Below are 16961 nucleotides of genomic sequence, written 5' to 3'. Positions count from 1 at the left end.
TACGTATGGGATTTACGAATAAACATTACACAAAAAATAAATAATATTTAATGTATAGGTATTGAAAAGTAGAATGACTCTATATAATGTCGCTAGGAAGTGATACAACTAGCGCAGTCAACTTGCATAACCAGAGACATAATTTGTGTGCTCTGTCAAAGCATCATATTATATTTTATGAAGATCTGTTTTGATTTGAAAATGTATTTTCATGGTAATTCGTTTTAATATTAGGTACGTACTGACGAAAATGCGAGGAGGTACAAAATGAATGAAATGATTTCACGTAAACGATAAACTATTTTTTTCGTTTTATCACAGATCAGTGAATTTTTATCGTACCTATATATTTTATCGAATCGGTACTAACTTACTTTTATCAAATCAATCGGAAATGTTCTATATTGAATAATATAATGAACGTACGGTGTTCGTTAAGAAACCACCAATCTGCAGGTGGTTATAAAATGCATTTAACATATTTTTAAAACTACCCCCTGTTTTAATAGTAATGATTTTGGGCAGAAAATGTGAAAATTGTTTAGAATAAACTGATGTAAGTTTTTGATATTAGATCGAAATATCATACCGGGTTTCGAGCACTACCAATGTTGTCACGTTACCGAAGAATACGAAGTGTTCTAATAATGGTAAAATCCATAGTTTACTAGGACCGGGGAAAATATAGAAAAACCAAACCATAGATCGATTTAAGCTACGACTGTAAGCGGTTTGAAACGTTACCGGTCGACTTCCGTTGTGTGTGGGTGTAGCGAGACCGGATACCGGAGATGAATCGGTGGAAAAACGCCAAAGCCCGCACCAATCGACCGGTATACAGAGAGCATTTTTATTGCGATAACTATACAATAACGCCGTTACGGGAAAACCGAAGGGAAATCTTACAGCTGCCGGCCGAAACGCGTTCTTGCGTGTGGACCGTAAGTAATCCGACCAATCGCCGTCGAGTGGTGAGGGATGATGGTCGTTTCGGAATTATTGTCAAAAGTCGCATATTCGACGACAGTAAGTCGCCACTTGCGGCCTCCCCTCGGTAAGAGACCGAAGATAAAACTTCCACTCGAGTAGAGACCTATATACGATCTGAGAAGCCGCCCCAAGTATTATTTCGTCGGACAGCGCGCTGGGGCATATTATTATCAAATTGTGCAGGTTGCGGTGGGTTAGTGGCGCGTGCAACGTGCAAATAGTAAACAGTAGCTAACCTGACGTACCGAGACCGTTGTTGCTGTATACGAGTTGGCCCTCGTCCGGAAAAACATGAACTGCCACCGTCTCTTGATCTGGGCTACGACCTGTGAAGAAAAATCAACACACCACATGACATATTATTATGTTATTTTCGATCGGACTGACATGTCAGCGGCGCAGTGGGGAGGGTAATCGGATCTAACCCTCCCCTCCACTGAGCCGTGTTTGAATATTTATATCAATTGCAGATTAGGTACTTAATCGTGCGCAGTGTTTATATTTGAATTTGAAATAAATGTTTGACAACAACATTATATTTATACCTACGTATTACTTGGTAAAAATGTAAAAATAAGTACTAAGGACTTTCATCGGGAAAATACCGATTGCTTTATTACTACGTCAGGAAGTACCGTTGGCTTATATGTACGATAATATTTGGACGAACGAATCGCGATGGTTGCAAAACGGAATAGTCGTATGGAATTTTGGAAAAGCATACGGATTAATGAAAACTGCGAGTGTTTCCCGCGGTGTTTATGAAAATTCCGCACCACACCTAAAATGAATACTCATAAAGTCACGAACATTAAAACAAATTCTATACGATTATGATTGATGGCGTCAAAGTATAATGTATAATAATAGTGTACATATTATGCAATCAAAATATTCACAAGCGCCAATAGCTGCGTAACCGCGTTTATGGTAGCACCGTTTACCTGTTTATGGCGTGTATTTTGGATACATATCCATTATATCTCACTCGGATCGAAATGAACGCATGTTTTGTAATAAATCATTCTTATTTTCTTACTCGAAATATTTCTTGTACAATTAGATTTAATCCGAAACAAAACACACGGTTCAACAATAATGTGACACCTTAAAACTTTCTTTAAACATAATATACAAGCATGTGTTTTAAAAGAAAAAACTTTAAAAAAAAAAAAATAGAATGTTTTTATATTAGCAATTTCTTTGGCAACAATCTTTTCTTCTAACCATTTAACCATTTTCAACGTTGCACTTTTTATAATATAGGTAATTTTAAAATGTACATACCTCTCCATTTAGAAAGCAAAATAACGTTGCTACACAAAGTCCCTGAAAAATAAAAAATACTTTTTAAACTTAAAATGTTTTAAAATGTTTAATACAATTATCATCATAATTAAAAAATGTTTTTAAAAAAAATTAGATATTAACTACAAATTACATTACAAAAAAAATAAATACTTCAGGTCAATTATAATTTATGTCGATCGTATTGTGTACCTACCTATACTACCCATATTCATACTATTAGTTATCACAGTATTATCTAAACGATATAGTCATAATCGTAAGATCAATGATCGTTATTGAAAACAATATTATGTATTATCATTTATCACAATGTTATAAAAAATGTTATTTTTACTCTCGTTAAGTTAAAACATTAATAAATCATACGTTTTTACTACAAAATACTGCATCACGTGTTGAAGGATTTGCTATACATATTTATACATATTATATAATTATTGATCATCATCAGGGCTAGGATTTATATGCAATACAAAATTGTAAAATATCCATTTTATATACCAAAATATGTAAAAATATACATTTAATTTTTTATAAGATAAACACTAAAATATAGTTACAAAAAAAATATTTATTTATTAAAATACATCAATGATGAGGCTGTTTGTCTTAAAATAATATAATTTAGAAATAAAATAAAATAAAATGATTTAGAAATAAAATGTATAATTCACATTAACTACGTGCGTGTTACATAAAATAAAATTTATATTTGACAAAAAACCAAGTTCTACGAAATATACTATAAAACATGCATTTTTTACATTCTTATAATCGAAATATGCAATAATATTAATTTTATTCAATATTTGCAATAATATGCATTTTATCCAAAATATGCAAAATAAAAATACCACCATTTATCTCATCATGAGGTGATTCGTGGACATTACTGACAAAATCAATAATCAGAAGTAGCAAAAAAAACATGCTGTTGCATATAAATCCTAGCCCTAATCATCATATTATAACTAGGTATTAAAAATAGTAGTTAGCATTTTTTAAAAGTTAAATATATTAAAACTATATACTTTGATTGGAATAAAAACCATATTTAATCTAGTCATTTAGAATATCACATATTGTACAACTAAAAATATAAATAAAATTTTTGTTTTTGAATTTAGTATCTAAGAGTTAATTTAAAAATAATTGTATTGGATTATTTGAATATGAAATTATTTTGGTGTCCAATGTCTGAATTTATCTTAAAACCGAATACATTTTTTAATATTTCAATAAATATAATAAATGATAGATGTATTAAAATACCCAATCAAAGTATTTTACAACAACCCATTGCAATTATAGTAATTATTTAGCTTTATTGTCTCTGAAATATGTTAAAAAAAGTACTATGCATTATTTTATATACCTCAATAATTTTATTACTATTACTACTAATACCGAAACACGACAATGGGAATTGAGATCGAACGCCCAGTTAGAAAATTTATACAAAAAGGGAAATATTGTGCAATTTATAAAAAGTATAAGAATGTAATGGGCCGGACATGCGTGGCGAGCAGACGGATGCCTGATAAAAGAAGTAATGACTTGGACGTTAGCGGAGAGGAGACCAAGGGGAAGACCACGAAGAAGACGGATAGACAGCATAAAAGAGATATGGAATGCGGCAGGCCATGGTGGGGCGGATTGGCAAGTTATAGCGTATGATAGAGAGAAATGGGAGGAGGTAGTTTTGGCGGTAAAGATCCCCAATAAATTGTAAAGCCGGACAAAAAAAAATCATTATTATTATGTATATAGGTTGTTATATTTGTTTGGGTATTTATTTGCAGTATAATTTATCAAATTACCTCAAAGATTCAGATATCGATGAACTAATTGTCAAACTTTGATAGAACATACTTCAATGGAACCTACAAGAGAACTACATAATCATATGGCTTGAAATCATGGTGGTGTCTTCGCTAATATTTTCTCCTTATTGATGGAATGTACATAATGGTACAAAGAAAAACACAGGTAAAACAAACAATATAATTGAAGGTTTCAATAATACATTTTAAAGTTTGATAAGAATTCCAAATATTTGGAACTTCATTGAAGCACTTCAGAGATCAAATTCACTAGCAATTATTAAATTGTTAAATATCCAAACTGGTACGGTTCTTACAAGAAAAAAAAATAATAATCATGAAAAAGGCTTGAAAATATGTGTTTAGAGATAACAAAAGAAGCAGAAATACATTTTTTTTACAAAATGTATCATTTTTATTAATTGTTAATTACCTATAGTTTATTTAGATAATATTTGAACAATAATATTTATCATAATTAATGATGTCAATTTTCTTAACTTGTTTAAAACATGGCTTAGTATATTTCTTGTATTCTATGACTGTAATAGTTTTTTTTTATTGAGTCAAATAGATAATAATATAATGTATTTTGTTAAATGGTACAGTACTATAATTACAATGGGTTCTTATAAAATATTGAGTTTATTATTATACTTGTTTTAAACATTACTTATTATTTTAATAGTATTTTTATTGTTTTAAATAGACAATGATCAAATAATTCATTATTATTATGGAAATATTTGAAAATTAATTCCGTCTTAAAACAAAAAAAAATTATTTAAAATTTTAATAATTTTTTTAAAAACATGCACGGAGAAGTTCGCATTAAAATATGTTTCGGTTGACATTGTCCTCGAACACTGAAAATAGTCGGGGGAAATTGTCCATTTACCGATAGTAAGATGTTATCATATACCTATCACTAATATCAAGCATATATACCTGTTTAATATTAAATATGCTCTTTGATGTATGATGTTTCTCGTAAAGTGTTCCCTTAGGCAAATTATAATATATCTATATTTCTACGTTAATTCAGTGTAATGCATTGATCAAATTCCACTAAAAACTATACACATAATTTATTGAATTGTTTAAAATTATTAATAAAAAGTGAATGTAATATATTTTAACATGGTATTTTACATCAAATTTACCTTAATTTTAATTTATTAAACGTATAATCGTTTCGAAATTGTTAGGTTGATTAATAATTGAATTATTAATAAATGTATATAACAAAAAATATTATATGGTAATTGCTATTAAAATATTATATGTTGTTATCAAAACATATTGATTGGCGTTTGAAAACAATTAATTTGCTCTTATTGCAGAGGGGATTGAAACAAATAAAAACAGCTGCCACCGTGTAATTGTAATTTATTTCATTTCGGCAGTAATTATAAAGAATATTCATACTCGATAATATTATTTTAATATAATTATAAGTACAGTGCTCGGTAGTGTTTACTCGTTTATGGCCTCCAAACAACTGAGGTCTGAGTGTCAGTATTCAATAAACATCAGTTAGCAACTGTATCCTCATATATTACGTAATTTCATTATAAAACAATTGTTATTATTATTTCTGATAAATAAATATTATAAAAATAGTTTTCAAATTAGATTATCAATACAAATTTACGGTTTAAAAAACAACAGGTACGGTGCATATATATTTTAAATTTTAATAACTATTGGTGTCACTACTATACTTTCGATATTATAATATGTAACAATATATTTTTATAGAAGTTTTTTTTTTAAAGTTATATATTCTGTGTTTAAATTTTAAAACTGTATGGTACAATAAATACTAATAAAACTAATTCTAGTACATTTTTATTTTGTACTCATAGTAAAAAAAACTCAAAAATCCTTTAGGTACTATTATGAATATTAAACATTCAACTATTCAAGTTTCTCGGGTAATTATTATTGTTTTTGTCTTAGTATTAATAATAATTTTTGTATGTTTATGTTAAAGGTTCAGAAAATTAATTCTTCACGGACAGGTCAGTAGGCCAGTATACTGTTCAATGGTTATAGTAATATATTATTGTGAATTGTGATCCACCCATCCCAATAAATTATATTGTAGTTATCTTATCGATTTATTAATAATATCACTAATATCTTTAATACTAGATGATCATAAAAAAATGTTTAAGAAAAAATTATACTAGGTTGATACCTACGTACATTTTAAAGTAAAAAATTATTCTTAATGCATTTCGGTTGTAGGTTAAGAATAATCACCCCTATAACCTCTTATTTCTGTGTGTGTCACTGAACTTATATAATTAAAATAAGTTTCATCATATTGTTATGTCTAATGAATATATTTTGTTACTAAGATAAAACCAATAATGACTATTATTACGTTCACGATTAATCAATATGACCGTTTTAAATTGTCTAGGAGGTAGGTACTCTAAAGTATTGAGTGATTAATCTTCTTTTTCTTTCTTTCTGACTGGGGTCAGTTAAAACTTAATAGAGAATGGATATTATTAACTGTAGGTTTACGATATTTTCGTTTAACTTCACTAGAAGCACCAATAAAAAAATCGTTTGAAAAGAATTCTGTGTTTAAATGTTGGTAATTTAGAAACTATAAATGCTTATACCAGCTTAATATTTTTTACCACGAGGCTAATAATGTAATGGTTCAACGTTATTTCTGTTACAAGGTTGTTTCTAATTAATGGTGTACACACCAAATATATTTTATTTAACACAATATTTTTATTTTTGATTACAATTAAAAAAAAAATTAAGTAATATAGACAGTACTTAGTATTTTGAATAAAATAATGTATTGAACTAGGTACACATTTTAGTAAAATAAATGTTTAAATAGTTTGGAGGAAAAAGTAACAAATAAAATAAATAACTATTGTAAAATTCCTCCAAAATCGTTTAGCATAATATGTATATAAATACTAAATATTAGGTATATACTTTATAAATTGTATGTTTAAGAGTATTTATTTTCATTTAGGAAATTATATTGGAATTTTTAAAGTATTATACTTAAAGTTTATAATAAAATATCGAATTTTATAAGTCTGATACAAACTATAGGTACATTGTTATGGTTTGATTACAATTTTTCATTTTTAAATATTTAAAAGTTAGATTTCTATTTTAATCAAATCGTTTATTTTAATGTAAAATAATATAGTTAACCTAATTAAATACGACGATAAAAATAGTAAATAATCACAATTTTATATAGAAAATATATAATAATATTATGTTATCATGTTCAATATCTATTGTCTATACTAATATGGTTCTCAGACTTATAGTTATTAAAATTGTTTGGAAAGATTTTAAACGTTACAAATGGGTATGGTTCTGTAACACTTTTGGCATGATAAACGTTAAAAATGGCTATTGTTATGAAAAACCTTTTACATGAAAATGTTTATACCTTGTGATATTATTTCACCATTAATATTTTTAATGACCACTAAATAGGTCTTTGGAGAGATTTGAAATTACTTTTTACAAGACGTTAACGGCAATAATGTAATATAAAACTTATATATTTTTTTTTTATACGTTTTGGTATTATCAATTCAGATTTGCATCTTGTCGGGCTTATGACATTTTTTTACACTTCAAATTAATGTTCCCAGTAAAAAAAATAATTTTAAGTATGTTTTTTCGCTCTCATAAACTCATATTTACATCGTTTTTGTAGAATGCTTCTCTAAGTCAGTAATGTAATTTAAAGGACTACCTTATATGATCATTATGCAGGATATCTTAATTGTTCTACCAACCTGCATAATATTTTACTATAGATGTAATACCATATTTCTAAAGTAGCTATAGTCACGATACCATTATAATAATAAAAAGCACATTTTTTTCTTGTACCTAACTAAGATCATTATATAGTATAAGAAAATTATATTTAAAAAAATAAAATGATTACAATGACTGTGGTCATGTTAGTACATCATAATAATATTATAATATCACAATGTTGGGTAAACTTTGGTTTGGTATGCAAGCTGCAAAGGGCTTAAATCGATTTTATGAAATGTCTACGATATTAGGAAAACGAGAAGAGCAATTTGGAAGCTTAAGATCAAATACTTTTATCTTCTGTTGGGTTTTTTATATACAAAAAGTATTAACATAATATTTTTAATTGACGGATAACTTGTGTAAATTGTATAAATTGTATTGTTACGATAAGTCCATTGATACCTACCACGTTTATTGCTATACTAGATACCTTGTAGATAACCCTGGTCCATACACAGTAATTACAATTTAAATATAATACTAATAACTATTGTTAATTGGTTTAGAATGAAAATATATTTATAGTAATAGAATCTTTTCATAATGACGTTATGTTCGGAAGTTTGATTTTGTTGATCAACAGACTTTAAATCGACAAATTCATAAATATATTTATTTTGTATGAATTTTTTTGAGAAATGAGGGAATGTAGGTAACCGCTCTACTGAACGGTATGATTCGAGTATACATCGTTACTGGGTAGGTCACAATAATCGATGCGTTAAATTTGAATTCAATAAATATAATTTTATACGAAAAATTATTCTAACTTACGCGGAGACAGCTTTTCAGCATATTATCGTATTAAAGGTAAATAATAAATATTATATATAAACATTAAACACACAATATCGCTATTAATTATTATAGTAATATTTATATTTACTGTGGTTTTATAATGGTGTTTATTTATTATTTTTTTTTTTTTATCCTGTATGCAAAATGGCTACAAGAAGGAGTGCTTCGATTTCAATATATAGTACCTATCTTATATTTTAGCAAATTGGATCAAGGTGGTACTTTAAAGATGTAATTTTTCAATTTTCGCAAAACCGCTAAAAATTGTATTTTAATTTCTAACGTTCATTTTAATTGTTTATCACCATAGAAACGAATAAAAAAAAACGAGTAAGTGGATGTCGTTCTGCTGTACAGTAGGTTATAAGTGGGTCAATGCATAATGGATTGTATTTAACTTGAATTCAATGATATAATATCATTGTATAAGAAAAACGATTCTGAGCGGAGACGGTTTGTCAGTCTGGATTTTTTATATTGTTATTATTTATTACAGCCTGTAAGTTGAATTAATATCATAATATTATCATATTTTATTCGTTGCCATTGGGATAAACAAAGCGTTCAAAATTAAAATCCCATTTTTAGCAGTTTTTCATAATTTGTCGTTAGTTTTTCCCGTGGCATTAAATAACTATTGATAAAATCGAAAAATGACCTCTCTAAAGTACCATCTTGATCCAATTTGCTAAAATAATAAATATAAGGTACTACATTATGTTGAAATCGAAGCACTGCTTCTGGTTAAAATGTTGTATACCTACAGGATAAAAAAAAAAAACACCATTGTAAAACCACTAGCTTTCTCGCTCCACTCAAAATCTAATAATAATAACATAATGACATTTTAATTTATAATATAATAAATAATAGCAATATAAAATATCCAGACTGACAAACTGTCTCTGCTCAGAATCATTTTTCGTATACATTGATATTATATCATTGAATTCAAATTTAATACAATCCTTTATACAGTGACCCATTTGTAACCTACTGTACAGTAGAGCGACATCCATTTACCTGTTTTTTTTTTTATTATTAGTAATACGGTAAAAAATATGAATAAGAGATAGCATAAAATTAATCTAAATTATTTGAAAATATTACTATAAAATAAAATAAATAATAGGTAATAATATATGTACATAAAAGTTTCAATTCTTTACGAAAAGTATTTTTTAATTACAACACAGTGATCAAAATCGTTATTCTCCGTTTAATTATTTAATTTCGACCAATTTTTAATTTAAAATATCTACATAAAAAAAATCAAGTTTATATACATATATTTTAGATTTTTGGTTCCAGTATGAACTAATTATGAGATACGTTGTATTACATTTTCCGACATTATCTTTACAAATTGAACACGTCTTGATCGTGCCTATGTCGTATTATTAATATATTTAGTATTTTATATTTAATACACACATATATTAATGAGCGTGAACATTTAATAATTATATATTATTATATATTTATAGTAGAAATTCTATGCAGCAAAACCTCTAAATTCAAGATACTCTCGGCACTTTTATGTTTTCTGCTGTTCAGAGGATTCAGTTAGTAGAAGTTTGTAGTTTGTTCCCAAAACAACGTCTGCTATTTAAAGATGTCGATTAGGGGGGATTTCACTGTGTATACGTCATATAATATGATAAATGCAAGGTTTGAATTATCTTTTTTTGAGTCTAGTTAAATATCTATTATCTTGCCTATAGAAGTAACTACGATGTCAATGAACTATATATCTGTCAATCTGTTATCGTAACTAGATATTTTTTTTATCATCTCTGTACAACAATGCGTATGGCACTCGACTTGGAAAAATCATGTGAAAAAAAATGGATCTGTACTTAACTCTGTATAGCTTTAAGTTTTCTTTTTTAGTTTTAATGTTTTCACCACGGCAAGCCAAAATACACGGTCAACACACTCACTTGGAATGATGACGTAGTGGCGGACACGACCTCGTAAAACGGTTCCCAGGGATGTTGTTTGGGCGGCCGGAACGGTGTGAGCAGGTAGTGCAGCCCTAGCAAAGGCAACAGCAAAAGCGTGGCCCTGAACGCCTGCAACAGTGTTCGTGATGGCGTGCTATTGGACAGATGAGACGGGCCGGCCTGGAGCTTCACCCACAAAACTCGGACGATGTTGCAAAGGAACACCAGGTTAAGAGCCATCGACATGCAAACGGGCACCACCAGCACTTCCGTGAACGGTGATTCGTTGATCCAGCACCTGCAAGTTATGGTGGTAATGAGAAGGGCTAGGGATTTTATGTTATATAGTCTAAAAACCTTAAAATATACATTAAATTATTCCTTAAAGAAATATCGCTTAATCAATGGAAAATTCCTAAATCAATACTCATAACATATAATTATATATTTATAGTTAAAATATATTCGGTGTTCTTATTTTACAACTTCATGCAATAAACACTAATCCTAATAATATTGAATAATTTATGAAATTGCACTAAAAAAAAAAAAAACTATTACCGAATAAAAATCATACAGATTCCTTAACTATAAACGTAGTTGTACATTTTCAGAGACAACCTCACCCAACAAAAACACTACGAAAAATTCGAAACGTTAAGTATAAAAAAAAAGACTCTATCAGTTGTGATATAATTGTATAGCTAATTCTTTGAAAATATATTGTATATACTTATTGAACTTAGCTTGGTGGCTCGATTAGTAATACACTGCCTATTTTCAATGATAGAAGACTATATTATTATGTGATCATGATGCTTTAATGTTTTTAAATTTTTAACTTAAGTCGCCAAGATAAGTTAAATTATTTAGCAGACTATTTTAACATAAATGATATATATATATTTTAAAAACTTAGCTATAAAATTATATCAGAACTTTTAGAGCCGTTTTTTTATACTTAGCGTTTTTTTACATGGAGTGTGGTGGAATGTTTTTGTTGGGATATCACACATTTTTTGTTGTTAGGTATTTTATTATTTCAGAAACGTTGGGTTTTACAATCATTTTTTTTTAAAATTAAGTTTATATTAAGTTTATAGTTGCCATTAGTTGCAGATAATAATACGAGTAGTATTAGTAGAAATTAGAATTTTTTTTGTATATTGGTTTCCATAGGTGTCGGATAGTGCATTGTAAATTGTAATGTGGGCCGCAGGGAATATTATCTAATAAAATGTTGAAAATACGCCACAATAATTTCTAGTTAAGTTGGCCATGACTCTGTTGATATCGTTCAACATTATTTGAAAAATATAGCATGTGCATATACGTGAAATTTTTTATTAGATGATTGTATTTTGAAACTTCAAATTTTATTAACTAAAAATTTGTTATGCTTTTTCAAGTAATTTTTTTCGTGAATTGTGTTGCTTCCTATAATATTATACCCGTCTAATTTTTGCGTGTTGAATTGCCTATGCGTGCATTTTAAGCCTCTATTTTATTTTTATACTTAGCATGACCCTGTCAGGTCATTGGATAAGATCTTAATATATTTCGTAACAAACGTTTTATATTTTAAATACATAATAAAACACACAATTAGGCAAGTAGGTAATACGAACAACAATTGAATTAAAAAGCGGTGGTGCATTTATACAAAATAAGAAAGATAGATAATAATGAACAAAAATATTGATTTTTACATAGGTAATATTAAATATAATTATTTTGATAAAATAATATTGTGTTAGATAAACTTGTTGATCGCATGAATAGAAACTTAATAACATAGTGTTCTTTAAAATTAATCAAAACTTTTTCGGATGAACTTTAAAATGAAAAAAATTGAAAGTTTAAAAATTTGAAAAATATGCAATTTTAATTCATATAATTACAATAAAATATGAACTTATAAATAAAAAAGAGAAAAATAATAAATGCAAAATATTTTGAATTCATATTTTACAAAAAATTCTTGGTATTACGAATATTAAGCATATTTCTAGGAGTATGCACATTTTTGAATACTTGCAAAATTCTTAATTAGCCTCCCCTCAAAAATACCACAATCACACTGAGATTGACGACCTACATTCAATATTTTCGGTTAATAGATTTCTGCGGTCACCATTATTGTGTTTCTATACCAGCTATTAAATTTAATATATACGTTTGTGCTCTTAAAATTTTAGAAATTATAACTTTTTTTATCAGGTGTCATTATTATTAAATTTAATATTATATTCAAAGAACTGTTAATATAAATACTTTTTTTTTAAATTATAAATTAATATATTAAAACAAATTTAGTTTTTTTAATTAATTATCATATGATATTTATTATTATTTAACTGGAAAAAAATATTAACCGTTTTACAGACTCTAATGAATAGTTCTGTATTGAATTGATTATTTTTTAATTTAATGAAGCAATAAAATATATATTGGTTTTATATTATAAGAATTTAAGGAGTGCTAATTATGCTTATTTTTATTATTATTTTTATCATTTAACATGGACGTATTTTCTGCAAACACTATTATATAGGCAAAAGGAGGGCTCAATAATTTGCAAAAAGTGCCTTTGAAGAGATAGGGAATCAAGACTCAATAATTATAGTGCTTGGAACCAATTATTTATTTTCGTAATACAATTTTATAAATCGTAAACAAAACTATATGCAGACAACCTTACAGATAATATTCGACCTATTAAAAAAAAAAAAAAAACATCAGAAAGCGCTGTTTTTACAAAGCTGTTCTCTGAATAGTTTATTGAATGTAATGATTACAAAAATAATAAAGCTTTCTTGTTTTTATAACATACCAGTTAGATATATTGATGAAAATTTAAAATTAAATGAAAACATCATTACAAAATATATAAATTAAGACATTGCGTACCTATATTATTATATTACTTTATAATTTATAATTATTAATGCAATTACATCACCATTGTATCTATGTTACATGTACCTATATAGTCTTTTTTTCAGCCCATCGTAATTATTAATAAATAAATAAATATTAAAATGAAAAATATCTGCATAGGTATTAGAATGGGACAAAATATAGAAAAAAAAAGTAAGAAACTTAGCGAAATAAAAAGAACAACTGACAAGTGGTCCACAAACAGTACAAATAGAAAAGACGAATTAGTATTAAAAAGACTAAGAATAGACCATACAAAGCTAACCCACGGTTTCTTAACGGCCAAGAGGACCCTCCAATATACATCACACGCGAAACTCAAATCACCATAAAACAAATTTTAACAGATTGTCGCAAATACGAAAAACGAAAAAAAAAAATATATAATTTTCCATATCATCTTTATGAAATCCTTGGACCCCAAACAGAAGCAACCAACAAAGTATATATAGAATGATATAAACTAATAAAGTAGGTACCTAGGTAATACATTTAAAGAAATGGAAATAATTGTAATTAAAAATAAAATACATAAAAAGCATTTATTGTTGAAGCGAATTTATAGTTCAGTAAAAAACATAAAAATAAAAATATAAAATAAAATATATTGTAATATTCTGTACGAAGATGATTGCGAATATCATCTATGTATAATGAAAAATGCGTTGCAAAAGTTTCGACATAAAATTCTCTGCATTTTCGAAATCAATAATTGTTGTACTCTGTAAGCGTTGTTCTAGAGTCTAGACTATACAATGTAATATGAATATAAAAAAATAAATACATTTTGTAATAAAATGCAGACCCCATTTGTGAATGAGAAACGCCATCCAAATAGGTTATAATATAATATGAATGTATGACAAAAATAACGTCAAATAATGTAATATTATATACTTTGTAAATAAAGTCAACACGGGCCACGTCGGTGCCTACCCATAAGGATCGCAAGTAACCATAGAAACAAAATTTGCGACGCCTGGTCGGACATAACGAGCATAATACGTATTACAAAATACACCTTTTTCTGTTATTCTATACGTATATACTATTATGTAATATTATTAAATTATATGTATATTTTGTTGTATAAAACCAATAGTTCAGTTGAGTGAAATTCGAGTTGTTATCATCATCGTTTTACCAATAATATTATAATCACCAGAATACACCTGCACGCGGTATTTTCTCTCTCTCTCTCTTCCTGTCCCTCTTTCGATCTATACACATGACGTATGAATTATACCTAAGTTTATTGTTATTGTGTTGGAAGGTATTGTGAAATCCGTATACCTAATACAGAAATAACATTATTAAAAAAAACAACCCCTAACCGCAGTAAATATATCTTACGTTTGGCTACGAATTTGCAATTCTGAATCAATTATTTTCGTTTGTAAACAAATAGAATACAATATACACGTACCATGATAATTTATTGAAAAAATATGGGTCAATATGGTTGAATACTATAGTATTAGGTACTTATTATACTACCGTATACGGTGTTAAGTGTAAAAAAATTTTAATTTTAATTTTTTTTTTGTATTTTATTTACCCACATTTATGGATCGTATCCGCACGTAACTAACATTATATGATATAATAAAAAATAACTATTTATTTTAACAGTACATTATTCATAATATTTAATGCAACTTATATATTAACTATAAATATTACTCAAATTAATAAGGTCTATACAATATAGGCATATTATAGGCGATTATCACATTAATTAAACAAAAACCATCGGTTTTCTAACGATGTACATTATGCGATAATAAACAATTCCAATTTATAGTACGTAAGTAAAAGTGCATTTAAAAATATCCTAAATTAAATTTCAGAAATTAAATCTAATTGGATTTAAACCGTTTCGTTTAATTACGATTTGGACAATAACAAATCGGAATAATAAAGTTTAAACACTGTATACTTGACAATTAAAATACTGTGAAAATCAACTGTAAGTATACGAATACTATAGACATAAAAACAAATCATAAAATCAAATTAATATATTCACAAACTATAAGGACGGTTTGAATATTTAAAAGTTATTGCTGAAAAACTTCTCGACGGTGATCAGCGTTAAAAAAACCGCATAAAACGTTTTTATTTTCACTACAGATTTATGACAAAAATAACTGGTAGACCATCAATTTATTAAACCCCATTACTTACAGAGACACAATTTTAAAATGTGAAAAAAATATATATTATGTTATACTTACAGTAAGGATAAAAAAAATTTCTTCTCAAATTTAAGTTTACAGAGTAAATATAAAAAGTAATTTTTAGATAATCTAAAGTTTTTGCTGAAATGCGTCAATATAAAAATACAAAATAAATAATACAATAAAATCAAATTGGTTCGGGAATAAAATAATATCGTCTTTGTTGAACAGATAGCATCGTTGGTGAAACATTCATCGCATAAAATCTAACTTCATTTTAATGATACGCATGAGTTTATTTGTCTATTAAGTCAGACTTAAATTCTAGCCATAAATGGTTTTTGAGTGACAGCGGCTGCTAATGCAGTAACGTTTGGATATTAGATGAACATTTGAATTATAATACAAAATTATTATTTAATAACGGTTAAGTTATTATAAAATTTCCACCAACGATGTATTGTTTAATTCAAAAAATGATTATGCTTTGAAATAAGAGAAGTAAAGTTCTGATGGTTTTTCTAATTTAATAATTGATTTATAAAAATTGAACAGTTATCAAATTCTGAAATGATAAAACAATAGTCACAATATTTTATTATCTATATACTATTGTTATACTATATGTATTAAAATGTTAAGTCTTTAAAATAACCACTGATTTTCATTGCAAAATTATGTGACCCAATTAAAAAATACAATACTTTTCAGTTTTCAGAAACCTGAGAACGTTTTATATATTTTATAAATCGTGTTAATTATATTTTATGACCACAAAAATGTTTAAACGCTTACGCTGAAAAAAAATTGTATAACATTCTTGAGACAATTTTTTTAATTATTTAATAGTTCAAGAAGGTTGAGCTGAAATTTCTGTAATCATTGCGACTTAAAACTTTGAAAGCAACTTATTATTTAAAAAAAGAACTATATTTTATTATTATATTTTATTTGTGTTTCAGATATTTTCAAGTAGTAGGTCAATTATTATTGTATGGAGAATTTAAAATATGTCATTATTATAATGTAAATATCATATCATTAACAAACATGGCATGAAGTAACAACTGTAATTATTACCATATTAAACAACGAAATTATGTTTTATATCAAATCAATTATTCTGAAATTCTGAGTCC

At 27.1% G+C, this 16961-nt stretch overlaps 1 protein-coding gene across 1 annotated transcript in view; it reads right to left on the bottom strand.

Annotated features, from left to right (window-relative positions):
* Nucleotides 1-16961, bottom strand: part of LOC100166340 (calcitonin gene-related peptide type 1 receptor) — a gene marked incomplete at its 5' end in the record, with an annotated part of 100518 nt that overhangs the window by 12445 nt on the left and 71112 nt on the right. The window contains 3 exons of the mRNA XM_016805568.2: nt 1227-1316; nt 2278-2319; nt 10700-11000. Coding sequence (XP_016661057.2) covers nt 1227-1316; nt 2278-2319; nt 10700-11000 — 433 coding nt within the window. The remainder of the gene's footprint in view (nt 1-1226; nt 1317-2277; nt 2320-10699; nt 11001-16961) is intronic.

The sequence above is a fragment of the Acyrthosiphon pisum genome, chromosome A1, assembly GCF_005508785.2.
Source record: "Acyrthosiphon pisum isolate AL4f chromosome A1, pea_aphid_22Mar2018_4r6ur, whole genome shotgun sequence".
NCBI lineage: Eukaryota > Metazoa > Arthropoda > Insecta > Hemiptera > Aphididae > Acyrthosiphon > Acyrthosiphon pisum.
Note: the sequence above shows the minus strand (reverse complement) of the source record. Positions and strands in the feature narration are given on the sequence as shown.